The sequence below is a fragment of the Equus przewalskii genome, chromosome 20 (assembly GCF_037783145.1).
Source record: "Equus przewalskii isolate Varuska chromosome 20, EquPr2, whole genome shotgun sequence".
NCBI classification, from domain to species: Eukaryota; Metazoa; Chordata; class Mammalia; order Perissodactyla; family Equidae; genus Equus; species Equus przewalskii.
The window spans coordinates 4,385,387-4,412,013 of NC_091850.1; the positions used below are offsets into that span (position 1 = coordinate 4,385,387).

General features: G+C 50.8%; 2 protein-coding genes across 51 annotated transcripts; one reads left to right on the forward strand and one right to left on the reverse strand.

Annotated features, from left to right (window-relative positions):
• Positions 1 to 14,008: 14,008 nt before the first annotated feature.
• On the reverse strand, positions 14,009 to 25,963 carry ZNF692 (zinc finger protein 692). 50 transcript variants are annotated; one of them, XM_070586791.1, is made up of 14 exons: positions 25,809 to 25,963; positions 24,947 to 25,134; positions 24,633 to 24,664; positions 24,018 to 24,281; positions 23,425 to 23,473; positions 23,207 to 23,294; positions 22,652 to 22,873; positions 22,487 to 22,564; positions 22,308 to 22,386; positions 20,766 to 20,880; positions 17,948 to 18,047; positions 17,726 to 17,820; positions 17,049 to 17,163; positions 14,009 to 16,385 (listed from the first exon to the last, which is right to left on the reverse strand). In XM_070586791.1, the coding sequence occupies exons 4-14, from the start codon at positions 24,228 to 24,230 to the stop codon at positions 16,280 to 16,282; spliced, it is 1,260 nt and encodes a 419-aa protein (XP_070442892.1). In that variant the 5' UTR covers positions 24,231 to 24,281; positions 24,633 to 24,664; positions 24,947 to 25,134; positions 25,809 to 25,963; the 3' UTR covers positions 14,009 to 16,279. The 50 variants fall into 50 exon arrangements, 48 of the variants coding, with proteins under 48 accessions (XP_070442892.1, XP_070442868.1, XP_070442854.1 ...); XM_070586767.1 differs by having other exon boundaries at positions 22,652 to 22,870; positions 23,207 to 23,332; XM_070586766.1 differs by having other exon boundaries at positions 14,846 to 16,385; positions 23,207 to 23,332; positions 25,713 to 25,952.
• ZNF672 (zinc finger protein 672) lies at positions 14,477 to 16,839 on the forward strand. Its single transcript, XM_070586802.1, has one exon. It carries the CDS (start codon positions 14,477 to 14,479, stop codon positions 15,860 to 15,862), a length of 1,386 nt encoding a protein of 461 aa, XP_070442903.1. The 3' UTR covers positions 15,863 to 16,839.
• Positions 25,964 to 26,627: the final 664 nt, after the last annotated feature.

Below are 26,627 nucleotides of genomic sequence, written 5' to 3' on the forward strand. Positions count from 1 at the left end.
ATCCCCGGCAGTTTTTCTGCTGGGTTTAGATAATGTTTCAGGTAGGAGGAGTTTGAGGAGTGCTGTGCACTGGCTTATGTTTTCCTGCAATGATGGAAATGTTCTGTACAGCTCTGTGCAGTATGGTCACCATTGGCCACATGTAGTCATTGAGCACTTAAAATGGAGCTAGTATTATTAAGGAATTGCATTTTTAATTCCATTAATTCTAATTTAAATAGCTACATGTGGCTAGTGATTCTCTTATTGGACGGCGAAGTTCTAGATCATTCCTTTCCTATATAATCTCATCTCAGCACACACTGAACTTTCACATCTTCCGTACAAAGCAAATATTTCTCAGTCTCCACTTCCTCACCTCCCATTTACTTCTGTAGTCTGGCATCTGCTCCTGCCAAACCACGGAAATTGCAGGGATAAGGTCCTCAGTGCTCTGAATATTGCCAGACCAGACATCTGACACGGGTTGTTTCTTCTTTCTTATCCTTCTTTAGCTTCTGAGTTACCCTTGTTCTGGGTTTCCTCTTACTTCTCTGACTTGTTAATTCATTCCTTCATGCAGTATGTCTTTACTGAGTGTCTACTGTGTGCCAGGATTTGGGGTGATGAGAAAAAGGACACTGTCCCAGTTTACATGTAGCTTATAGTCTGTGGTGCCTATTTTATAAAGAGGTGACATTCAAACTAATTGGACCACAACCCAGAAATATGTTTGGCCTTGCAACCCAGTGTGTGTGTGTGTGTGTGTGTGTGTAAATATATTCATAACAAAAGTGTCAGGAAAGATCTTTACTCATATGCAAAGCAAATTAATAGTTTCTATACTATATTTTTAATGCTGGTGGAGACCTATTTCTGTTGATTTCATGACCCACTCACTGTTTAAAAACCTGTCCCTAAATGCCAGACCCTGATGCTATCTAGCCATCTCACGCAGCCTGCTCTCTGAGAGCCCTCGCCCAAGTGCATGGCTCCAGCCCCATGGCTGCTGCTCCTTCCTTGGAACTCTGTCTCCACCCAGGCTTCTACAGAGCACATTCTGAGATCTAGCAGCTTCTCAGACCACTGGCCTGTCCTTGGGTTGCCTCTCACTCACTGAGTACAAATCTGATTCCATCCCGTTTTTTCAAATCCTGCTGCTTCTCCTATGTTTGCTTTGTTGGTGAATGGTTCTGCCACGCACCCGTTTACCCTAGGGAGGAACCTAAAGACATCCTAAATGAATATCCCTGTCTTCACTGTGCATCACATTAAGTGTCTCAGAGAAATCCCTCCTCTCCATTTCATCGCCATTGCTTCAGCCCAGACCCGCCTCAACTCCACTCTAGATAATATACCTCAGGAGTCTTCTAAATCGGCTCTGTCCGATAGCACTTTCGGCAATGATGGAAATGCATTCGACAGCACAGGCCTACGTGATCTCCCCACCACAAGTGTACCCCTTCCAGTCCCTGGCACAAATAAACACTGAACCAACCCCCCTTGACTAACCTAATGAATGACATATCAAGACATGAAAGCCACATAAACATGTTAATAACACTGTCAGTTACTAGGTAGTATCACAAGTCAACTCTTAGTGAAATAAAATTTTCTCAGAAGTTTTTACTGGTAACTTTCATCCTTAATTTCTTCATACAAATACTCTAAATTACCCTCATCTTTGAAAACTACCTTTTTCTTAGTTTGTTTTTTCCTACCAATAAAAGCTATCTTTTTATGTTCTTTGATTTTTTTCCCACCATCAGTTAAATATTTAATAAATACCACCAGCAATCAATACTGCGAATTAAACATCAAGTTAGTTGACTAATGTGCAGTCAGAGCAGATCAGTGGTTGCATAGGGGAGAGGTGGAAGAGATTACAAAGTGGCACACAGAAACTTGTGGGTGGTGGATGTATTCTCTATCTTGACTGTAGTGAGGATTTGATTTGTGTATACATATGTCAGAACTTTTCAAATTGAACATTACAATATGTGAGATTTTTTTATGACAGTTATACCTCAATAATGCTGTTTTTTAAACATCTGGTTGAAAACTTGCTCCCAGAAATATATAATGTAAAATCTACTAATGTTAATAAAAGGGACTGTCTATATGACTAAAATACCTGAATTATTTCTACCCTTATTAAATCTGCTGGGTTTTCCAGAAGGAAATTATTTTTCCCTGAGTTGCTTATCTCATTTAATAATAAAAACAGCAAACACTTATGCAGTGTTTACCTTGTGCTAGACACTGTTCTGAGTAGTTTATTCATTTGATCTTCATGATAACCAACTGAGGTATATTGTACCTCCATTTTATAAGTGAGGAAAGTGAGGGACTAGAGGTTAAGTAACTTGCCCAACATCATACTGCTGGCAGGTGGTGACACCAGTCTTTGAGCTCACACAATCCAGGTCCTTAGGTACAATAATATACTGCCTCGATTAAGCTTTATAAGGAAAAGTATTTAAGATTATTTAAAATCTTTTTAACACATCATATGTTAAGTTTAAATCTACTTAAATTTTAAATGCTCCAATCTGAAAATAACCAAAATAAAAATAGTTTCTAAAGATGCTACAAGTTTGCATGTAATACTAATATTATTTATACTAGCTCTTACCTAGCCTTTAAAGTAGTTTCAATCGTAAAACCTGATTTTATCCTTACCTTGTAGTCTACTTTGAAACTGATTTTCCCCTCAAAGTTTTTCATAATTTTAAACTCATTTTTATACTGATTCCTAGATGTTAATTTTGAACATATTTTTAATCTAACATAATTTTTAAAAAATGTTACCATTAAGGACTAAGAAATTTTGTCACTAAGGACTACGACATCATTAAAGACTAGGGAAAACTTGCAGTTTAAAGCAAGTTGATCTTTTTTTTAAAATAAACTTTATTTATTGCAGTAACAAGAAAGTTGATCTTTAAATATCCTCTCAACAAATATTCTATTTTTGTTGTGCTATATCAGGTTTATCTAGTTTACTATAGCTCTTCACAATTAGTTTACCTGCATAAATGTAAAAATAAGAAGCAGTCTCTCTGATGGAATCAGTACCCGAGACCTTGAAGTTGGCCACAGACTGTGAGCAGCACAACCTCCAATCATTTTCTAATGAATGCTCTTTAAATTAATTTAAAAGACGTTTAATCCTCTGTGTCACGTCATTAAAATTAACGTGTGTTATTGATGCACTTGGTAAGTTCTCTCGTTTTCTGCTTTCATTTCCTGAAATCTATTTTGATCTGGCTTTACAATATGTTTGCAACTTGAAATTAATAAAAATCCTCATTGCTTAAAAAAAATAAAATCTGCGATTCAGAGTTTCATGAGGTTGATCCATTCTTCCCTGTTATTATTATTGTAGACTGTTAGATTTCACTTTCCTATACTTGGTTTTTCCCACTATTTGAAAACTGCGTCAGTTGACATCTGTGGAATTATTTGAGGAAGCCCTAGAAGCTACCATGTTCTAGAGGTCAATGTTTTTATTGTATGTAGGACTGAAATTGGAATACTTGAAGAATGAAAACATTGTATTCAGTAATATAGGAACAAAGTGAAATTGAAACAGTATTCTCAGTCTTTATATCACTAGTAACACAGCAAGCCTTCCAAATCTGATTTTAGACATTTTGAATATCCATTGGGCTCACATTTCAAACTAGCAATTTGAAATAGTGGTCTATACCCTTAGCTACACTTACTTGCTGTTCAGTTGCCTCTCAACTGCAACGTAAAGCATGTACCATGTGCTTGCTCCAGGTAACTTTTACTTTTATCCCCTCCTTTCTGTCCCTATCTCTCTTCTTAAACCACTGACAGTGCCATCTGGTCAAACCAAACAGACTGATGCTGCCATGATGTTATTTGACTTATTCCAGCATTGGTCACTGACTACCACTTCTTCACATGGGATCCAAAACCTAACCCTGTCCCTACCCTTCTCCTCTTCAAAGCCTTTACTGGTTACCCATTCTGCAGCTGCCTCTTTTTGGAGACTGGTGCTTTAAGGTTCTACCCTCAGCCCCCTTCTTATCCACCTACAGCCTCTCTGGGAAATGTCATCCACTCTCATAGCTTCACTTTTTGACCTCTAACTTCCTAGTCTTTACAAATCCGGTTGCACTGTGGCTCCTCCACTGCCCACTGAGGGAAGCCCAAACTCTTGAGTGTGGCATAGATTCTAACCTTACTCAAAGGGCACATAATGGGCACATAATGTTTTATTCATCTCCATAGTCCCATTACTCAGCCAGGTGTGGACTCAGAGGACCTTGATAAAAGCTTGTGGAAAGAAGGGATTCCTCTAACTACCCAAATTTCTTTGAGTTTCCACTCCGAACACCTCCACCCCCTCCACTTTCTAGAATTCCTACCCTGCCCCACTCAGCATTGTCCACAGAATTCTGACCCTCATCTACTCACACTTTGTCCTCAGTCTAGAGCAAGAGCATGCCCATTCCTTTCCTGTTCGTCCATTCCCTCTGCCCCAACCCAATCCCAGCACCTACATTGGAAGAAAGCTCCCAGGGGTGGAAATCATTGTCACCATCACCCACAGACCCTGATACAAAACCTTGGCTACACATTGAATCTGTGAAATTTGCTGATGACCTATAGCAGAATTATCCTGTTCTTCCCATTCTACCTTTCTACCATTTATACTTGGCACATTGTGGGATGGCAAAGTCTGTGGAGGTCTGTCCTCCCACATGTCCTCAAAGGACTCATCTCTGTTTCATCTCCAGTACTCAGCTCACTTCCTTGCACATAAACAGGCATTCAGAAATGTGTACTCAGTATGACTGCCCTCAAGCTTACAATTTAGTAGGAGCAAAAAGATATGCACATAATTCCTAAGTATATGGTAAAGGATGGTAAATACAGAGACAGTGTCTTATGACTCTTATGGCCTGCAAGGACAACACATTTTCAATAAATGCTTACAGAATTGCTGGATGAACAATGTTAGTGGTCAGAAACGAAATATGGTTTTCTCTTTGAGGTGGGTTGACATTTGAACACAGTCATGAAGGATAAGCAGGACTTTGACAGACAATGAGAGATGGAGGAGTGGCAATGTATTCCAGGCTGAGAGAAATTTAGAAGGTGGGTGAGGAGTGACCCAGCTTAGTGGAGGGTTGGAGAAAACGGGTTGGAAAGGCAGGTTGGCACAGGTGGAAGAGAGCCTTGATGTCACATGAGGAGAGTAAACTTCATTTGGTGGTTAATACATACCTTTGATAGTTTTTGAACAGGAGTATGACACATTCAGAGCTTACTTCAGGGAGATTCATCTGGCAGTTCACAGCTGTATTTGCCAATGCCTAGAACACCACCTGGCATATACTAGACCATACATAAGAATCTTGAATATATACAGCACCACATTGGGAGTTGTCATTTATTGATGTAGATTTGTAAGGAACGACAACCATTTGGATCTTATATTTTCAAGTTGACAAATATGCATATAACTTCATCCTTGATCTTTTAACTTTCACTACACTCGGTAATCCTGTTCCAATTATTATCCCCCTCTATAACGACTCTGATAACATAAGAAACAAAAATTCACCTTCCTGTATTTTTTCTCCATTGTTCAAGTTCTTCCCTCCATAGCTACACAAAGAAAGTTGTCTAATGCAGCCCTTTTTCACATGACAGTTTGTTAAATTTTGCATACAGTTATCATGTACAGGTTTCTGTTTTCCAGGTTAAATATTCCCAAGCCCCTTCAATTATGTGATGTATTTCTCACCATTCTAGTCACTGCTTTGGAAGTGGCCAAGTGTGTCAGTCGCCCTCAAATACATGACAATACTGAGTCCAGAAATGTCCTAATTAGTCCACTTCTCTGGCTTGAAAGGCTTTGGAATTATCCTCCTCTACATAATACTACCTTATCTGTGTATGGTACTTTACTTCAGGCATGTTTTCCGTTTCGACATCCCCCACCTCCATCCCTTCCTGGTTCAGAGGCCCTCATCACTCCAGGCCTGCATCCTGGGTCTCCATTTTCTGCTTCTTTGCCTGCTGCTGCCAGACCTTGTACTCCTTACACCATGCTGTCATATGAGGGTGAGCAAACACTGATTGAGCATCTGTGATCTGCAAGCACTCTGCTCATGCTTCAGGGCATCGTTTATGAGTAGGACAAGGCCTGTCTCTTAAACTATGAGGGCGACAGCCTTCATCTGACTATAACGTGTAGAGGCTTGCATTGCAGTATGAATGCACATCCAGGACTGAGGATGAGGGCATCTGGCATGTTTATGGAGATTGCATTTGACTAAACTTTTAAGAATGGGTGGAATTAAAAGAAGAGTAGAAGAGCGTTCCAGGCTGAATCGGGGAAGGGCATGAGCAGTCTAAGTGTACACTGTTTTAGGGGACCCCTAAGCAGAGCAGAAGGGCAGAAGCTATGGATGTGTTTCAGGATAAACGGTACTAGGTGATCTCTAAAGGAAGATTAGAGCAGGTAAAGCAGGGGTCCTGAGGGCTATTCTATGGAGTCTGTTGTGATCATAGGCAGCCCTGCAAAGGGGACAGTCACGCTCCCAATGCATTTCCGGAAAATAACACCAGCATCACTTATCAGTGGAAGACGACATTGGAGTCTCAACACTCGGACAGGGAGCTCAGCCAGCAAGCTCTTGCAGAGGCAGCAGGCAAGCAGGAGAACCCCCAACCGCCCCTCCCACCCCCCACCCCCCACCCCCGACAGTACGACCTTGGGCGAATCATTAACTTGTGGGAGCCTCCTAGGCTGGGCTGTGGCGAGGATTAAGCGAGATAATAGGCCAAGTCTGGCCTCACTGTAAGAAATCACTAGCTTACTACTGGGACGGTTTGGGCGAGCAGCCCCTGCGGCCGTCCCGCGCACGGCACCTGCTACCCCGGCGGCAGCACCCGCAGAGACACCCGTCCACAGCCCTGCGGACGCGCGCTATCCGCGGTAAAACTAGAGAGTGCACCCGGACTCCGCCACCGGTGAGGCGGTGGCCGCGGCTCGGTCCCCTTTCTGCTCTGACTGGGCGGGATGAGCCCCGGGAGGAGGACAAAGGAGGAGGCAAGGATTGGTTAAGTCTGGGAAGAAGGCGGGGCCTTGGCACGGGAGGGAGGCGGGCCCGGAGTCTCTCCGCACTCCCGCTGTCAGCCCCGCCCCCTCACCGGGATTCTGTCCTGGCCCCGCCAGGCTGAGCCGCCAGGGGCGCGTTCTTCCGCCTTCTAGTCTTCCCAGCAACCCGTGACGCGGTCCGCGTGCGGCCCACCACTGGCCAACCCGGGAAAGTGGGGCTGGAGCGTGAGTCCCCATCCCGAGGCACCTCCCTGTTCCCAGCGCTCGGCGACCCGTTCTCCGCCAGCCCCTTCCCTCCTGCGCCCCAGTCTCGCGGTCCGGGAGGCGGGGGTCGGCGAACCCGCTGAGTGGGAGCTGCGCAGTGTCCGAGGAGCCAGTCGGCGACCGGTGAGGGGACCGAGGGGCCGGGAGGGCAGGGTTGGCGCCAGGCAGCGGTCCGCAACTGTCGCCTGTCTTCTCCCCTCCGTCCCGGGCGGCCCGCGGCCGCCACCGTCGGCATCGCCTCCCAGACGACGAAGTGACGCGGAGCCGCGGCGGAGTGAGCGATCGGGCTGCGCACGCCTGCGGCCGCCGAGCAAACTACTCCTCCCAGGCCTTGTCCTCCGCGTGTCTTCGCCCGTCCTCCCCCGGTGACCTTCGGGGCCAGTGTCCCCACAACGTAGACCTTGCCAGGCTGAACCGGATTAAAAGGGCAGCAGCAGCCACTGGGCTCCTTCGGCGTTAAACGCCCACTGCTCCCTACCACGTTTTTGGTGCCCTGTCTTGCCCTCCGGGTGGGCTGGCGCCAAGGGCGTGGAGCTGGGTTGGGTCCGGGCTGGGAAGAGTTTCGCCCAAGGAGAACCTACCCATCAACTCGTGACGAAAGCTGACTAAAGGGTCTGGGATTGGCTGCGCTGCACCCAGGGAAGGCGACCTGCTCAGGTGCGGCCTTCCTCATTCCTCGAATAGTCGTGCTTACCTCCCGTTAAGTACTAGGCACCAAGTCTTAAAATGAGTAACCAACGTCCCTGCTTACTCCCGAAGCTCTCAGGGTACGGCGTGTGGCTACGGAAGGCTCTAAGGCTCTACGGAAGGCTACGCTGCTCTAAACGTGTGAAGACGATTCTGTAGGGGTCGGGGGGGGGGGGTGGGGCGGGGAAGGACTTAAAAGGTCTTGCAGAACGTTTAGGATGCTTAGGAGGTAGAAGTAGGAGTCAGACCCCTTCAGGGTCCTTCAGTGGAACTGTCCCGAGGAGAGTAAATCCTAAAAAGTCGGCAACCGCAGTTCTCAGATTTGCACATATTTTGTCCTTCCCTCTTTTCATATGAAACATTATAATAGCTTCTTTTACTGAGTTTTCCAAGGCAGGAGTGTCAAACACTCGAAATCCCCTATCCAAAGTCACACAGCTAGTAATGGGAGAACCAGAATTTGGACACTGCCTCTCTGGTTCCTCTACATAGGTTGCAGTTCTGACTCAACCAAAGCAGAGTATTTGCAGTATATGCGGTGGGTAGGGCAATGGAGGATAAGATGACTAGAAAGAGGTCGTCTCTTCCAGGAACCTAACGTTACAGATTATTCCAGATTAATACATCATTTAAAAAAAGTGTTGAATGCTTTTGTGTACCCAACTTCTTCCTAGGCCCAGGGAGGATGCAAAACACCATGAAGTCACTTCTCTCATCCCAGTTCTGGGATACTCTGGCCCCTCAGGGCTTCAGTTTTGCCCATGTGTCAAAGAGACACAGAGAATAAACTACCCTGCTATATATGTTCTCTCCCATGCATACCTTATCCGCACTTCCCAGATTTTACAGGAATAGCTTTGTGGAGGCAAAACTTCCAAAAGAATGTATTTGGATCATGATTAGGCTTGGGCACTGAGGGTGGGAGGGAGCTGCTCTTCCTATTTCCACCAGCTCCTTAAACATGTCAGACTGGATCTGAAGCTGGAAGGGGCTACTTTTGAAGAACTGGGCCTTGTTTTGGGGGGAGAAGGAAGTGAGGAGTGGGGATTTCACACCCCATCCTTACCTAGAAAAGGGCTGAAACCTTTCCAGGGTGAATAGGAATCAGTTTCCTGTTACTTTCACTGATTATTCAGAATAAAGCCAAGTAAGGGGATGAGGTGTGAGGGTGCTTAGCAGTGCTTCTCTGAGGAGGGGTTATTTGAGCAGAGCTCTGAATGAAAGGGAAAAGGGCTTTCCAGGAAAGGAACTACAAATGGAAATGTCCCAAAGCAGGTTCCAGAGGGTCAGGTAAACTTTTCTGTCTCCCCAATTCCTCCCCCACCCCCACAGATTGAGAAGTGGACAATTTGATTCTGTCTGGATGTAGATTTCAGCATCTTCCAGGAGTGTCTCTGAGCCCAGGAGACAACAGTGTATCTTTAGGGCTGGGACTGGGTGGTGCTTAAGGATACACAGAGAGGCCAACAGAAGAATCATCTCGCCCAAATGCAGCTACTGCTCCCCAACCCACAGCTTTTTTTTTTTTTAAAGATTGGCACCTGAGCTGACATCTGTTGCCAATCTTTTTTTCTTCTTCTTCTTCTCCCCAAAGCCCCCCAGTACATAGTTGTATATTCTAGTTGTATGTCCTTCGGGTTGTGCTATGTGGGATGCCACTTCAGCATGGCTTGATGAGTGGTACCATGTCCATGTGTAGGATCCGAGCCAGCAAAACCCCAGGCCGCCAAATCCCAGCACACGAACTTAACCACTTGGCCACATGGCTGACCCCACCACCCCACCCCCACTGCTAACGTGGGCATTTTCCTTTCCCCAGCCAGAGCCTCAGGGGGTCAACATGTCACGCATAGACCGAGCCCTGGTCCTGGCACAGTGGGGCTTCCTGCTGAGCTGCCGCTGGTAGGCTAGGGCCGGGAAGGGTTGGGGGCTGCCTGAGAGAACTAGAGACAGGCTATCCGGCCTGCTGCACCCCTCCTGTCCCCAGCCCTGTCTGCAGCACTTGTGTTGGGTGGTGCTGGACAAGCTCCTGTGAGAACCTCAGGTCTCATGGGGGTAACCAGTAATACCCACCTCAAAGGACTACTGGGAGGACCCAGTGGGAACAAACAAACACTTGAGAGTGGTTATATGTTGATGCTAGTAATAACAGAGAGTAACAGTGAGAGGCATTGCATGAGTCACAACCCCAAGACCCAACCAGGTTTCCTACTCGCAGTACAGATGTCCACTTTCCAGAAAAGCAGGTGGGCACCTCTTGAAGGGATGGGCAGGGCCTGGGGTTTTGGGAGATGAGAGGAATGGTCCCCTTCTCTGGTTACTGAGGCTCTAAGAGTCAGGGCAGTCAGTGACCTCTTCCCAGGCAAACCCTTCCAGGTACTATGAGGTGAGACAATATATCTCTTTGTATATTGTCCAGGATTGGGAAAGGCATTTGGGTAAGCACTCTCCAATAGAAATAAAATGTCAGCCACATTTGTAATCTTCACTTTTCTTAAAAACAGGTGAAGTTAATTTTAACAGTATATTTCATTTAACCCAGTATATCAAAAATCTTATCATTTCAACATATAATCAACATTAGACATTATTAATGAGATTTTGCGTTCTTATTTCATACTAAGTCTTTGAAACTAGGAGTGTATTTGACCCTTACAGCACATTTCAGTTTGGAACAGCACCGCTCAAGTGTTCAGTCACCACATGTGGCTCGTGGCTACTTAGTGTACAGCACAGCTGGGACAGCCTTTAGCCCCACTCCTGCAGCCCAGACCAGTAACTCAGGCTTCAAGATGGAGGAATTGTGAGGATCACTTGCCTCTTCATCATGCCCCAGAAATACCGGCCCAGCAGAACAGATAACCAGGGAAGAAAATTTTCATACTGACTGAAGGACAAAACTCAGAAAAAACTCTAAACTGCTCTCACAGTAGATTGTTAGTAAATATTGTAAATCCTTATTAATTCCAACACTCTTGATTTGTAATATGTGATCGCTTAGGTATGGTGTGGCGTGCCTGCGATATCTATTAAGAAACAAAAATAAAGTAATATACAAAACTCAGAAGTTTATCTTTAATCTATTGTGAATGTTAATCTTTTCCATTAGCTTATCTTCTTAGTACCTGTTTTTTATTAGTTGTACGTACAGTATTTGTAAATATTTGTATTAATTGCTTGAAAGGTACTTAAATACTTCAAAGCATCAAACGATTAGGACTTTTTGCCAACTCACACATAATTACCCCTTCCCTCTTTCCAAGCCTTCCTTATACTTTTTTTTTCCCCTAAGTAAAAGAAATTTGGTGGTACAACGACTTCAAAACTCTCAATCAGGAAAGTAGTGGTTAGGACAGCCTAGAAATCATTCTTTATTTGGCACAGTAATACTTTACTTTTTCTTTCAGATTTCCTTGCAGGCATAGACCCCTTTGCTTCTAGGGCAAGCTCCAGCATGGGGTGAGGTACTGAAGAGAGACTTGAAGGGTGCACCCTGGCACTCAAGCACCAAACCTGCACCCTAGACAGGGTCTCTCTTACTCCACATCTGTAATGGGGGGAAATGGTGTCTTTGTTTATATGTCATTTATGTGTGCATGTTGGTGCTTGTGTGGTTGTCTTACCTTCCTTGGGCATGTGCCCTGGCAGTCAGTGGCCTGGCAGAAGGTGGGTTCCCAGAAACTTGGCCTGAGAAGTGCATGGTCCCCAGAGACCCCTGGGTGAGGTGGAGCATTCACCGAAGCATGAGCATTTGATGTGTGAGCATCTCTTTGGCATTTGGGATCAACCAGTGAGTCTCGAGGGAAGGTTTTACTCACATGAGAGCAAACATGCCTTTGAATTGACAACCAGCTAGAATCAGCAGCCTGTGTCTGGGCTGCAAGTTCCCTCTGGAAGAACTGAGAGATTCCCTCTAAAGTCTGCTCTCACATCTGCAGAGGGGCTTCTGCCCCTGGTTGCAGATTTTGCTTAAAACTCATCTTTGAATAAGATGTCTTGGATTTAAAATATTCCAGACAAAAAAAAAGTGTGTGGGGTGGGGGAAGTCTCATAGATGAAACAGATAGCAAAATATAGATAGACACTGAAGATGAGTGATTCATGATACTATTCTTGTTAGTTTTTTATATTCGAAAATGTCCATTAAAAAATACCCTCCTTCAGGAAATATTTCCCTCTTCTTTCTCTCCCTGCTTCTGTCCCTTCTGCTCAGTTTAAATTCATGTCATCCCTCTTCCTTCACCCCTGCAGGGCACAGCACATCCTGCTCCAGATACCAGAAGAGAACACCCTACACTGGCCACTCCTGCCCAATGCGGAGGGGAGCAGAAGCTCCAGAGCCCACCCCTGCAGGTTTGTGGCTTTCAAGGTTTTTTTCAGTTGACCCCATTTGCACCCAAAAGATGAAAACTCCATCTATGGGATTTTTATTTAAGATTGGCAACTGAGCTAACATCTGTTGCCAATCTTTTTCTTTTCTTCTTCTTCTTCTCCCCAAAGCCCCCCACTACATAGTTGTAGATTCTAGTTGTAGGTCCTTCTGGTTGTGTTATGTGGGATGCTGTCTCAGCATGGCCTGATGAGTGGTGCTGTGTCCACGCCCAGGATCTGAACTGCTGAAACCCTGGGCTGCTAACGCAGAGCGCATGAACTTAACTACTGGGCCATGGGGCCAGCTTCTGTGGGATGTTTTAACCAGAGCTCTCGATATTTATAATGAGTTTTCATCTGCTAATAAGAAAATGACTGCTGACTATTTTGTTTGCTTCCTCTCCCTGATCTTTTGGGTGACATGGCCTACAACTGATAGCAACTATACCTAATCTCCAGTGTCCCACTGAACTGAGCTGGGGACAGATCCATGGGCCTTGAGGGAAGCAGTGATGAGGCTCGCCAGGTGAGGAGGATAGCCCCATTTGTGCTCTAACTAGAGGGCATAGGAGGTTCTGTGCACAAAGGCTGACCCTGCTCCCAGACAACTCCTGGACCAATTTGTCAGAAGGATCCAGGGATACCATTTGAGATAAAGAAGACAGCAGAGCAGAGTCTGTCCCCATAACAGGGCTTCTCTGCTACTCCAGGTTCTCAGATCCCTGGAGCTGGGGCAGTGAGGAAAGTCTGTAGAAGGTCTGCAAACAACTTGGACGGCCCTGAGAATTAGAAAGGATTCCCCTTCCTTCTCCCCAGCCTTCCCTGAAAATGTGAAAAATACTTCTTGGATAATACCATTAACTTTTTTTTTTTTTTTTTTTTTTAAGATTTTATTTTTTCCTTTTTCTCCCCAAAGCCCCCCCGGTACATAGTTGTGTATTCTTCGTTGTGGGTTCCTCTAGTTGTGGCATGTGGGACGCTGCCTCAGCGTGGTCTGACGAGCAGTGCCATGTCCGCGCCCAGGATTCGAACCGACGAAACACTGGGCCGCCTGCAGCGGAGCGCGCGAACTTAACCACTCGGCCACGGGGCCAGCCCCAATACCATTAACTTTTGATAATATTCTTTGTGAATTATCCATGCTCCTTTTTCTGCCCTTTCCTAGATCCTGAGTTGCTTTCTCAAGGCTAGACAAGGGAACTCCAGGGCTGTGTACTCGTATGCAGCGATTGTTTATCAGGTACCATCTGAAACCAAGGAGCAAATACTTAGGCGTTCCTCAGATACCTTCTGTTGCCCAGGCCCCAGCCCTTTCTGAGCCTTTTGCCCAGGCTGCCGCTGCTGGATGGGTTTATGCTTCATCTCATTGCCTTCCTTGTCCTTCTAGCCCAGGCCTGGCGGGGTTCACGTTGGTAATTTAGAAAACCCGGGTGTCAGAAGAAAGTGTTGGTACCTTCTAGGGACTTCTCATTGCCCATGCCTTCTTGGTTGTTTCCTAGTGCATCTCCAGGCCAAGATCCTCAGTCTAAAACCAGAAAACAGGCTGGGCCTCCTTCTCTACTCCCGAGCAGTGTGCTGGAGGCACATTCCCCTCTGAGTCTCTCCTGTCCTTCCTGGTGTCACAAGAACCCCTTTCCCCAAATTTCTAGGACTCTCATCGCTTTGTGTCCTCTTGGAGAACCGAATCCAGGAGATGGCCTAGCTGAGGAAGTTACAGGAAATGGAGAGTCAGTACTTGCCTGTCTATTCCCCAAGGTGTAGCTGTTGCAGCTGTTGCTGGGGCTCACAGTGACCTTCTCCCTACAGGGCTCACGGTGCAGGGTGAGCCTGGCTACAGCCAACCTCTGAACAGCTGCACTACCTGCCTGTGAGAGAAGGAACCCTGGAATCCACAGACTAATTTTCCACACCTTTCCTTCTTTCCTCTGCTATTGCTCCTTTTCCAGGATTTGAGAAAACTGAAAACAACCCGCAGCTCAAGGAGGTGGACCACGGAGCATGAGTGGCACGCTTCTCTGCTGGTCTGGCTCCCAGTCTGCACCCTGAGGGCGCTCTGACTGGGCTGCCACTATGTTTGCTGCATCAGAGGTGGCGGCTGCGGATAAGCCTTACGTGTGCAGTGATTGCGGCAAGAGTTTCCGCTACAGTACGGTGCTGCTGCGGCACGAGCGTGCCCATGGCGGAGACAGCCGCTTCCGTTGCCTAGACTGCGGTGAACGCTGCGCACAGGCCGCCGACCTCCGAGCACACCAACGCGCCCATACCGGCCAGACGCTCTACATCTGCAGTGACTGCGGCCAGAGCTTCTGCCACAGTGGCCGCCTCGATCTGCACCAGAGCGCTCACAGGCGGCACAGCCGCTCCTGCCCCTGCCGTGCTTGCGGCCGCCGCTTCCCACACCTCCCAGCTCTAATGCTGCACCGGCGCCGCCGGCACCCACCTGAGCGGCCCAGCCGCTGTCCGCTGTGCTCCCGCACCTTCCGCCAGAGTGCGCTGTGCTTCCACCAGGCGAGGGCGCACCGGTGGGGGACACCTGCCCCGGCCGCCGACCTGCTCCACCGCTGTGCACAGTGCCCACGGGCGTTTCGCAGCAGCACCGGGCTGCGGTGCCATGAGCGCGTCCATGCGGCCCAGAGCCCTGGCAGCTCCACACCGCGGCAGCCATGCGCTCCAGCCACACACCAGTGTGGCGTGTGTGGCAAGAGCTTCTCCAAGAGCTCCACGCTAACGCGACACTTGCAGACGCACTCAGGTGAGAAACCCTTCAAATGCCCCGAGTGCGGCAAGGGCTTCTCAGAGAGCGCCACGCTGGTGCGCCATCAGCGCACACACACGGGTGAGAAGCCCTACGCATGCCCCGACTGTGGGCGCTGCTTCAGCGAGAGCTCCACGCTGCTGCGCCACAGGCGCAGCCACCAGGGTGAGCGGCCGCACGCATGCTCCACCTGCGGCAAGGGCTTTGGACAGCGCTCCGACCTGGTGGTGCACCAGCGCATCCACACGGGAGAGAGGCCCTTCCCGTGTCCTGAGTGCGACCACCGCTTCAGCGACCGCTCAGACCTCACCAAGCACCGGCGCACGCACACGGGCGAGAAGCCCTACCGCTGCGAGTTGTGCGGAAAACTCTTCACGTGCGTGTCCAACCTCAATGTGCACCGGCGCAACCACGCCGGCCACAAGCCCCACAAGTGCCCCGAGTGTGGCAAGGCCTTCAGCGTGGGCTCGAAGCTGGAGCTGCACCGCAAGACGCACCTGGGCGAGCGGCCAGCAGAATGTGCCGAGTGTGGCAAATGCTTCAGCCACAGCCGCTCACTGTCACAGCACCAGCGGGCCCACACGCGTGCTCGCGCTGCCGCCGCCACCCAGGCCCCACTGGGAGCTGCCCTCATCTTTGCTGGGCAGGCAGGACAGGAAAAGCTAGAAGTTTCTGTGTCCCGGTTGAGGGAGACTTGCTGAGAGACTCCTCTGGAGTGTGCTAGGCAAGCATCAATACACTGCCACAGGGATGGTGGGGCAACTCACAGATGGACGTTGTGGGACGTCGTGGAAGGGCAGCACCGCCTGTCCCCTTTCCCTATCTCTGTTGGTAGCCTTTCACCTGGCCTCCTGCCACACCCCTACAGCGACTTCCCTTGTCAGCTCTTTTCCTGTCCTCAGCCCTTCTGCCCTCTGCGGTGTAGCTGCAGGGAGGGGAAAACCTCCCAGACCCCAGCATGGAAGAGAGCCCAGATACTGGTGTGGTCCTCCACTGCTGCTGTGCTCTCAGGGGTTTCCTGTTTTCTCATCTGTGTTGTCTTCTCCTGTCCCATCTCCTTTTTCTAGTCTGAGTCTCCTCCCTCTCTCCTTCCCGGGGGCTTTTGCTATTGTGCCTCTTCAGGTAATGATCACAGATGTGGTCACACACACCCTACCTGCCCTGTGGTCTTGCCTCTTGGTTCTACTTGACTGTTGGTCTCTCTGCTGCTTTCCTCCTGGGCTTCTGAGAGATGGTGGGAGAGCTCACTTCAATGAAGGACATTTACACACCAGAAGGACCTAGCCTACTGCCTGGCAGAGATGGCCCACCCACATCAAGGTGGGCGGGACACCTCAGCATGGCTGCCTGCCTATCCCATAGGCCAGACCTGATGGTGTCCAGATCCAGGTGCCTCTCAGGACAGAGTTCTCCTGAGAGGCACCACCAGAGGTGGGTGGCATTAGCTCTGGAACCTGGGCCAAGACCACATGGGTCCACAAAGCCAGGCACTGCCAATTTTAGCATCAGAATGTTATTTCTAAATCAAGCCTGGAGCCATGGGGAAACTGAGCTCCACAGAGGTAACAGTGCAGGGTGGAAAATCCCCTGGAATTGGCCAGAGATTTTTTGCTTATGGCTGGTGAAATAAAGAGTTGCTTATTTGGGTTCTGGATCTCCAGAGCTCCCCTTTGTCAAATGTGAGGCTGCTGTCTTTGCAGACTTCAGGAGTGATCCAAGAGCCAGGCCCTTTCAAAGTTCCAAGGTCTTGTCCCTTCCAAAGGTAGCTCAGCCATCTTGCAAGTACGGGCCCCTCTATTTTGCACTGGAAGACAGTACTATTCAGGGGCCTATACATTTGGTTCTCTTGGTCAATGGAGAGTACAAATGTGGCCCAGGATCACATACCTCTTTTCCTGCTCCAGCCCATTTCTCTGGAATGACCCAGCACTCTCCATACGGTCACGGCCTGCCCTGCTTAAGTGCAAGGGTAGGTGTGATACTCCATAGAAAGGGCTGCAAACTGCCAAAGCAAATTGGGAAAGAAAGCTGGGTCCTCAAGGTGGGGGCAGATAGGGGCCTGCAGAGAGAGGAACAGGGCCTACGCCTATGGTGCACTTCAGGCACATGCCAGCAGAGCCTGCTTCCAAAGGAATCAGGTGCCAAAACACTCGCTCTGCCCACACACGTCCATGTAAAATACTGGGTTTATTCTGTCCTTTAGGAAGACTAAAGTAGCCTGGGTCCCCTAGAGCCCAGTCTTGCCCCCACTCTGCTCTTCCTGTCGTTCTAGTTCCAGGGACCAGGCATCTGGCTCTTCTCCTCCTTGCTCCTTTTCAGTCCCTGGGGTCTCGCTCCCCAAAGCCTGGGGAATGCTCACTGCTGAGGGAGCAGGGTCGGAGCCTGAGGAACTGGAGAGGGCCTGGACCCATCACTGGACCCCAGGGGTGTAGGGGCAGAGATGCTGGCACAGGGCTCCAGTAGGCCAGGTGACTCTTGTGGGGCTGGGTGCAGGGTCGGGTGGCTTTTGCTGCGGTGAGCTGCAACACTGTCTGGCTTCTCAAAGCATTTGCCACAGAACTCACAAGGGAAGCGCAGAGTAGCTGCTGTCTCTGCATGCTTGCGCCGGTGCCAGTTCAGGGAGGCCTTCTGGCGGCAGGTGAACCCGCAGATCTCACACCTGAGCCAGGGACATCAAAGGGAAGGAAGGGGCCTCAGTCCACCTTGACATCCCCAGGGGTTCCTTCTGCTCCCAGCTGCCCCTGTCCTGCCAGCCTCCCTGCCAGCCCTCCCTCCCCCACACTCACTGCAGGGGTTTCTCTCCAGTGTGGATGCGCCGGTGGATGATGAGGTTGCTGCTGGTGCGGAAAGACCGAGCGCAGAACTCACAGATGTAGTCCCGGGTATCTGCGAGTGCATGGGGGACACCCCAGCATCCATCCCCAGGCTGTGGCCCCTCCTCAGCCCACCCCATTCCACATACCCAGGAGTACTGTCCCCGTTCAGCCTGCATATCCCACCCTTTCCAGCCCTCAAGAGTGCCTTGTGGCTGTCAGCAGTCAATTTCCTCCCTTGTCTTTTCCCCTGCCCCTGCCCTCCCTGCCAGCTATCACAGCACCTGCCCGTTGCCAGTCTCCAGCAGCTCTCATAGGCCTGCTGTGGTTTTTCTCCTACACCTCCAAGCCTCAGGGCCTGCATGGAGGAGGTATCCTTGCTTGTCATGGCATCCTTTAGACCTCTGTCCCACCACTGCACTGTATATCCTGCCATCAGACCACACATACACCTGCAGCCTTCACCCCCTTCACTCCCCTGTGCTCCACACAACTGTCTCCAAGCCCTCTCCTCGGCCACCCCTCCTGCTGTCGTTTTGTTTTATACATGTCCAGCACTCCACTTCTCTGTTCCCTGACCTTCACTGACCTGGTCCCCCACCATTCTCAGCCACCTCTCCCAGGTCATACCCCATCACTGTACCACCTTGAAATCACAGTTTCAAGCAACCCAAATTCAGCTATGGCCTCCTACTTTTTCCTGCTACAATAATCCCATGACTCCAGGCTGCCAGTCCAGTGGCCCGCTGCCTTTCCACAGGTGTCTTTATAGCCTTTCTTCATTCATACTACCAATTAATCTGTTCCCCTCTCCTTCAGCTGTACCTGCTTGGTTAAAACCCAACTCAGGATAAACACAACCCTTGCCCTGCTTCAGGCCTGAGCATGTGTGCTGAGGAGCCCACAACCACCTCCCTCCCCCAGCCTCTCCTTTCATCCACAACCACAAGTCTCAAGTCTCCTATGCCTCTGCATTTCCCTGGTCAGTTTACTCTCCCACTCTACAATCCAGAAGGCCATTTTCATACCACCTCCTCTCTCCACCAGCCTCGTTCAGCAGTGATCTCGTTTAAGTCACCAAGAAAAGAGAAGCCAGAAGGAAAGGCCCACATCCACCCCTGACCTAATCCACCAGCCAACTTGCTTCTGTGCCCGTATATGTGAATACTCCCTGCTCCCCTGTGGCCACCCTCCAACTGTGCCTGAGACACACCCTTCCTCACTAAATTGAGGTTGCCCATCCTACTCCATCGGCAAGCCTTTCCTCCCTGTGGGATTCTTCCCATCTCTGTGCCAAAATCTCACAGCCCTCCAGTTAAGACCCCATTTCTCTTATTTGTTTTCACAGCAAAACTCCAAAGAGTTGCCCATAGTCACTGTCTCCACTTCCTCAGCTCTTTTCTGCCTTGAACCCACTCCATTCTGGCTGTCACCTCCCTTGTCACATGCTATGTCACCTGGTCAAGGATGGCTTCTCGCTGCCAGTCCAGTGGCCTGTCCTCATCCTCGTCTTACCTGGCCCTGCAGCACTGGCACAACTCACCGCTGCCCCCTCCCTGAAGCACTTTCTCCACTTGGCTCCTCAGAGCCCACTCTCTTTGCCTGCCTCAACTGCCCCTCTGCCGCTGCCCTTCTCACTTGCTCTGCTCGGACTTCTTGTCTAATTATGCTCGCTCCCTCCATGTAAGTACACTCTATTCACAGCTCCAAATACCGCCCATGTTGAGCATGATGAACACATTTTCTTCCCCCACCGTCTTCCCAAACTCCAGATTCACATCTTCTGGGATGCCTAATAAGCATGTCTCAAATAAAAGGACCCTTTTCCAAAGCCTGCTTCTCCCTTGTTTTCGGGAAATCACGTCATCTTCTGCCTAGGTGCTCAGGCCAGAATCTCCTAAGTCAGCCCTGACTCCCCCCGCCCATCCCAACCGAGGCCAATCTGTGCTTCCCACAACAGCCCTTCTGGTTCCACCATCACACTCAGGTCAGCCTCCAGCCACTTCTCACCAACTTGCCCGCACCAGTGCATCCAGGCTACTGTCTGTGCACTGCACATTCCTGCAGTCCCCCATTCTCTACATGGTAGCCACAGAGCTCCTATGAAAGTCAATTGTGTTCCTCCACTGCTCAAGACCCTGAGACGGAGCGCATCTCATTCAGGCAGGAGCCAGGCCATTCTGTTGGTCGTCTTGGAGGCCTCTACCACCTATCTGATCTCTCCTTTCCTTTCTAACCTCCTGGCCTCCTCTCCATTCCTGGAATGCGCCATGCAGATGCCAGTTCAGGGCCTTCCCTGTGAACGTGGATAGGTCTCCATTCCTCCCTTAAGTCTTTGCTCAAAGCACCTTCCCTTTCTAAGAGAGCAACTCCTCTCTCACACTCTCCTCTCTTTCCCTGCTTCACATCTCTTCATAGCCTTGTATCACTAGAGAGGATATCTTAAGAGGTCAGGACTGCCAGCTTTGTTCCCTGCTGTTCGACACAGCAGCACTGCTGTAGAACATCTAGGTGCTGTTCTAGTCCCAGCACCTAGAACAGTCTCAAGCAGGCAGGTGCCCAACACAAAGAGAATGCAAGATGAGCGAGTGTCAGTCATCCCAGACAGGTGTGGCAGGACCTACAGATAGGAGGTGATGGGGCCAACAGGGGAAAGTGAAGGGACCCACACAGAGGTAAAGTGCCCCACAGAAGGAAGCGACAGGACCCATAGAGAGGGAGGTAAAGGGACCCACTGAGGGAGATGACAGGACCCCCAAGGGAGAGGTGAGGAGGCATTTCCACCACTCACCACTATGCAGCTTCACATGCTCCTTCAGGTGTTTCTTAAAGTTGAAGGACTTCCCACAAGCCGGCTCCGGGCAGGAGAAGGACTTTTGGTGGATGTGCTGGTACTTCTTGTGGTGCTAGAGAAGGAGGCAGGTGGTGTCCTCAAGGAGACTGCCAGAACTGACCCCGCAGGCAAGCTCCGCTGCCCCTTCGCCATCCCCCCGCAGTTCTCCCTGTCACCGCCAGCTCACATCATCCTGACTAGTCCTCACCCTGATCCCATCCCATCCTGATCCCCAACTCTGCCCTCAACTTGTGTTATTTCACCTCCTTGCCACACCCTCCCCTGCAATGCTCAGTTCCCTGTACAAAGTGCCACTCTGGTGACAGTCCTGGTTCCTCAATCATGGATTTGCTACCTGCCCGGGATGGAAATACATTTTGGGTGGGTATGATTATCCTCTGATGTCAGTATTAATGTACAACAATATCGCCTAGATTGCCTACTTTTTATTGACAGCTCACCACAGGTAAATATTGTATGATGTTCTCCTAAATCTGCTTTGGAAACACACACCCTCAACCTGAACACGTTTAAGGGTAGTATATTCTTCAACCTTAACTCTCTAGTTATTTCTGGGAAATATTTCTCTTTTTATCTGACCTAATTTCACATCCTGTCTCACTAAATTGCATGGACTTTCCCCTTCTCCATAATCCCATTTTCTCATAGTTAAACTGCTGCTGGGGGCTGCTTCAGTCTCCTCCATCAACAGGCTCAAGTACGTCTGACCAGCACTGCTGAATGTTCTCCTCAGTCCAGAGCTTCAAGGCCACTTGGGGACTTTCCCCCTCCAAAGTCTCTCCGAAATCCCATCCACCTGTGCCTCTCCATCCCTCTGATGTGGGCCCTCTCCAGCCTCTGGACCTGCCCTGTGATGGCTCCAGCTGAGTGTAGAGCTGGGGTCCTTCCCTCTCTGTGCCTCAAACCTTTCCTGCAGTGAGGCTGGGGAGAGGACCATCTCCCAGTTCTCCTGGTGCCAGAACCACCCACTCAAGCCAGCAGGGTGAGGTGGGCAGAGAGCAGACTCGGGAACCCCAGCGCTATCACACACGCCAAGGAGCCTTGGGCGATGCTTAACCTTTCTGTGTGCCTTGGTTTCCTCATCTGCAAAGCAGGAACAATATCAGCACCTACTCCATAGGGATGCTGCGAAGATCAAAAGACTTGACACACGTCAAGTGCTTAGAACAGTCATAGCACCCCAAGAGCCTGACGAATGTCACCGTCATCTGTGTGTGGTCCTTGGAGGGCCAGTGCAACAAGCAGTAGCGGACAGCGGGTGCGCACCTGAAGCTTGGTTTTTCTTGGTTTTTTCGCCTTATCTACCAGTCGTCTGACTGATTATTAACTGTAGGCAAGCTCTGCTCGTACCCCAACCCTTCTCTTCCTGGCTTCAAATCCCTCCACGCCCCAGGCTCCATTGCCTGAGCTGCTCCTTCAGCCCTTCTCCCCAGCCCCAGCGGCCACACAGAACCCAACCTGTGCCCCTCACACCCTCACATTCAAATACTGCCGGTTGGAGAAGATCCTTCCACAGCCAGGGAAGTCACATGGCAGCAGCTCTCTTTTGGCAGCTTTCCTGGGGGAGGAGAATAGGGAAGAGCATGAGGACTACAGCAGGCTCTCCTCTACCTCCCTCCTCTCACCCCCTTCCCCAGAACCCCCTACCCCAGTCCTACCTAATTCTCTTAGGGCCGATCTGTGCGGTATCCTCATCCCAGGTGGAGGCCAGAGCAGAGGGAGACTGACTCCCAGGGCTGTGGGCAGCAAAGAGGAAGCAGAGGGCCTCAAGAGAGAGCCATGTTGCAGGATGCCCCTGCCCTCTGTCTCAGCCATCAGGTTACCTGGCCATGGGCTGACTCTGCTGGGCCACTTGAAGGGTCCCGGTGAGCTCCAGCTGTACCCCGACTTCTGCAGGCAGAGGAGCTCCAGAACCCAATGAGGATGCTGATGAGGGTGGCAGAGCAAAAGGAACTGGGGGAGCTTCGGGGGCCATGGATGTCTCCCCCTCCTTAAGTTCGTGGGTGACAGGGGAAGGGGGTGGGTGTGGGGCATCTGGCTCACTGCTGAAAGGAGAATGAAGAGAATGAGGGCATTCTCTCTGGGCCTTCAGCCCAACCCAGCCCCTACATCGCAAAGATCCCAAACTTGGAACAACCCAACTCCTATCCCAGGATCTCTGTTCACATCTGCTTTCAGCCTTCCTTCTCCCCCAGAGCCTAATTTTACCCCCTTCCACCAAATTCAAAGCCTCCAGTTCTTTATGCCTTCTCCAAAGTCCAGCTTGCCCTCGCCACCAACAAGCTCTCCCATAGAGTCTGCAAAGCTCTGGGTTCCCTGACCAGCTGCCCCCTCCCTCCTCCTGCTCTGCTAAGCATCCTCCCTCAGCCCCAACTTGCTCATCTGGGGAGGAGCTGTAGGTCCATGGGCTGGCATCACTGAGCATCTCCTCTTCATCTTCATCTTCCTCCTTCTCCTCTTCTTCTCCTGGGGGCAGGAAGGTCTCTGGTAGGGGTCCCACCCCCCTGCAGGTTCAAGGAAGGCAAGCTTGAGGTCCTACATGCCCACCCAGACTATCCACCCAGGTCTATCCTGTCTCTCCCACCCCCAACCTCACCTGGGCAACCTGGCCTCCTGAGTCCTCTCATCATGCTCAGATTCCAGACCTGTTGGCACAGGTAGGGTCAAAGGGGAAGGAACTCTGGGCTGGAGGGATGAGGACAGGTGGAATTCTAAGGTCTGAAGTGGTAGGAGGACTCTTAGAAGGAAGAGGAGAGGACAGAGGCTACTGGAGTGGGAGGGGGTATTTTATTTTAGAGATGATATGTTCACATGGTTCAAAAAAATAAAGTATAAAAAGGTACATTGTGAAAAAAACCTCCTTTCCAATACTGTTTCCCAGTCACCTAGCTCTTGCCACAGGCAACCTGATTTCCTACAAGCCCGTCCAGAGATATCTGATACAATCATAAGCACATGCAAATAGACATTCTTTCTCCCCTTATTTTTCCAACAATGGTAACTTACCAATATATCCTATTCTGTATTTTGCTTTTCATACCTAAAAATATATTTCAGGATATATTTCCTTATCAGTATAGAGTTTTTCCATTGAGAAAGGATCATTTTTAGAGAATAGGGTTCCGAGCTACAGAGATGGGAATACTTTTCCCTCCCTTTTCTCCACAACTCTTCTTTTTCCCAGCCTACCTGCAGGCTCCTGCCTGCTCCTGGCCTCTGGGCACCAGCTTCTTGGGGCAGTACTTGGAAGGAGGACTGGCCTGGGCTCCTCTGGAGGTGTGGGGCCTGAAGAGGGGCCCCAGGAGAAGGTGTGGCCTGCTGAGCACTCCCACACAAGCCCCCCTTCTCGGCCCCCAGGCCCCCGCAGCCCAGGCACCAGGCTGCACTCTCGGCTGTGTGCATGAGACAGGAGCACCAGATACTGCAAACCCTTGGGGGGCAAAGGCTTGGGACCTGGAGGGGTGAAGGTGACAGTCAGGGCAAGCTGCGAGGCCCTCTACTCTTGCCCTGGAGAACCATACCCAGATAGCCCTGTCCCCCAACCCACTGGGCAACCAGGTTCTTAGTCCAGTTTACCATTCTTCATAGCCCAGAAACCCAAGGTCTTGAGACATTGCTCCCTTCCCCACAGGCTGCCCCCATGGAACTACCTTGGGCTCCCCAACTCCCCCACCTCTTCTCAAACTCACTCAGTTCCCTCTAATCCAATCCCCTGAGGGAGGTGTTCCCAGGTCACATCACTCCCTGTTGCCCCTTTTCCCTCTCTGGCTCCTAAGCCCTCACCTCCAGCCATTCCCTACCTACCTGCACAGAGCACACAGACTGAAGAAGTGTACCTGTCAAGGGGACAAGAGGCAGGTCAAGTCCGGCCCCAGCTGGCCAACTGCCCTCAGCTCTGGGCGCTCACATACTTGGGAGCCAACCCTAAGGGTCCCCTATTCGCTGGGGACCAAGAGGAGGGGACAGGACCGTGGGAAGCCACAAATCACACAGGCAATCCTGTTAAAGTGAGAAATCTGCCCGTGGAAAGTAGCAGCGGGCCAGCAGCTGGCCCTGGGAATGGGCCTGGGTGTTGTGCGTGGGTGCCCTCCCCCAGAGCCTTGGCCCTGGCTTCTAACCGGTCCAGCAGGAACTTGGCGAGCTGGGAGTGCAGGGAGAAGCCCAGCTGCTCCTTGAGGAGGCACCATTGCTCCATGTGGCCGCCCAGGCGGATGCGGCACTTGCTGCGGCGCGCGTCCAGCTGTCGCCGCTTCTCTCGCCGCGTGCGGCATGCGTCCGCCGGGGAGGCAGCCATGGGCACCAGGGCCTGCAGGATGGAGGAAACACGCGTGTGAGCCAACCTGATGGGGGCCCAGTGGCCTGGGCTCCACCTGCTGCTCGGGCCTGTTTCCTCATCACTGAATTGAGACAGGACTAAACCATTTCAACAGCATTCACTGCCATTGGGCCCAAACCTCTCCTACTTACAGGGCGCGTGAACTAACGCAATGGGGTGGATGTCGTGGGGTAGGAGTTAGGGGGACAGGGTCAAAGTCAGAAAAACGGCCTGACCCCGGGCTCACTGAAGTGTTGAAGCAGGAGGTACGGGGAAGGGATGTGAGATTTTCATGGGGAAATTTCAGCTGGGGGTGGACTGGGGCTACTTAACAGTTTAATCTTGAAGAGGGCATGGGCCTTTACTGGCTGAGGGGGGAAGGAGAGGTCGTGTGCATTGGGGAGCTCGATGTGGGTGGGGCCTGGGGTCGGGGGGTCTGGAGGGCTCCCCCCACCCCCGTCTCGGGCCGCCCCACTTAACCCTCACAATGCGTGGGACGGGCCAATCCCAAAGACAGCTTCCAGGCGGCCCAGAGAGCCCGCCGCGGCCCACCCAAACCCCAGCCTTACCTGCGCACCCCCACCCGCCCTCAACCCGACTGCGCCTGCGCCTCTCCCGCCTCCTCGTGCGCGGGCCCGGAGAGCCGCAGAAGGACAGGGGCCCACCTCGAGCGCGCGCCGCCGCCGTTTCTCTTTTAAGAGGAAGCCGTCCCCCTCCGCGTCGGCGGCTCCAGCCCGGAACTAGGGCCGGGGCCGGGGCGGAGGGGAGAGTCAGAGGCGGGCGGCGTGCGCCTGCGCACTGGCCGCTCCGCGCAACGCCTGCCGGGAACCGTGGTTCCCCACATATTATCCATGTGCATCGCTGAACCCTGCCGGAGTTGTGGACAGCCTGCTTCCGTGGCAGGTGCGTGCGCTTGATGACCAAAGTCTTGTGGAAATGGACTGGATAGGGCCAGGTCCAACTCCTGTGTGCCCAACCCCAGCCCTTCTAGCCTGCCCAAGAATGTCTCCTCTGCAATTGTTCCCATTTTGTACTTCACCTTCAATTTCCCTCTCTCATTTGCCACCAACAAGCAAACACGTGCTGCAGAATAAGCCACCTTAAAAACCAACTAGAGCCTTCTCAAGACCCCAATGTCCCCGCCAGCTACTGCCCATTCCTTCTGTTCGCATCAGAAAATCCTCCGAAAAGTTGCCTAGATTCACTGTGGACTCTTCCTCACTTACCATTCTCTCTTCTATTGACTCCAATGGGGCTTTCCTCTCTACCAAGCTACTGGAATGATGCTTCTCAAGGCCACTTGCGGTGGCCACATTGCCAAATGCAGTGGTTAGTTCTCTGCCTTTCCACCCTTAGAGCAACATCTCACAATGTAGATCTTTCGCTCCACGCTTCCCGGCCCCCAGGTTGGCTTCTGCGGCTTCACATTCTTCTGGATTTCCTCCTTTCTTATTGGCTACTCCTGTCTTTTGTTGGGCCCTCCT

Bases quoted from the DNA above. Each gene is read 5' to 3' on its own strand.
- ZNF672 (XM_070586802.1), top strand. From the start codon at position 14,477: ATGTTTGCTGCATCAGAGGTGGCGGCTGCGGATAAGCCTTACGTGTGC.
- ZNF692 (XM_070586753.1), bottom strand. From the start codon at position 25,122: ATGGCTGCCTCCCCGGCGGACGCATGCCGCACGCGGCGAGAGAAGCGG. The intron at 23,474-24,017 runs GTAGGCTGGGAA...CTGTGCCAACAG, and splicing joins GAGCAGGCAGGAGCCTGCAG to GTCTGGAATCTGAGCATGAT. The intron at 17,821-17,947 runs GTGAGTGTGGGG...TCCCTGGCTCAG, and splicing joins ACTGGAGAGAAACCCCTGCA to GTGTGAGATCTGCGGGTTCA.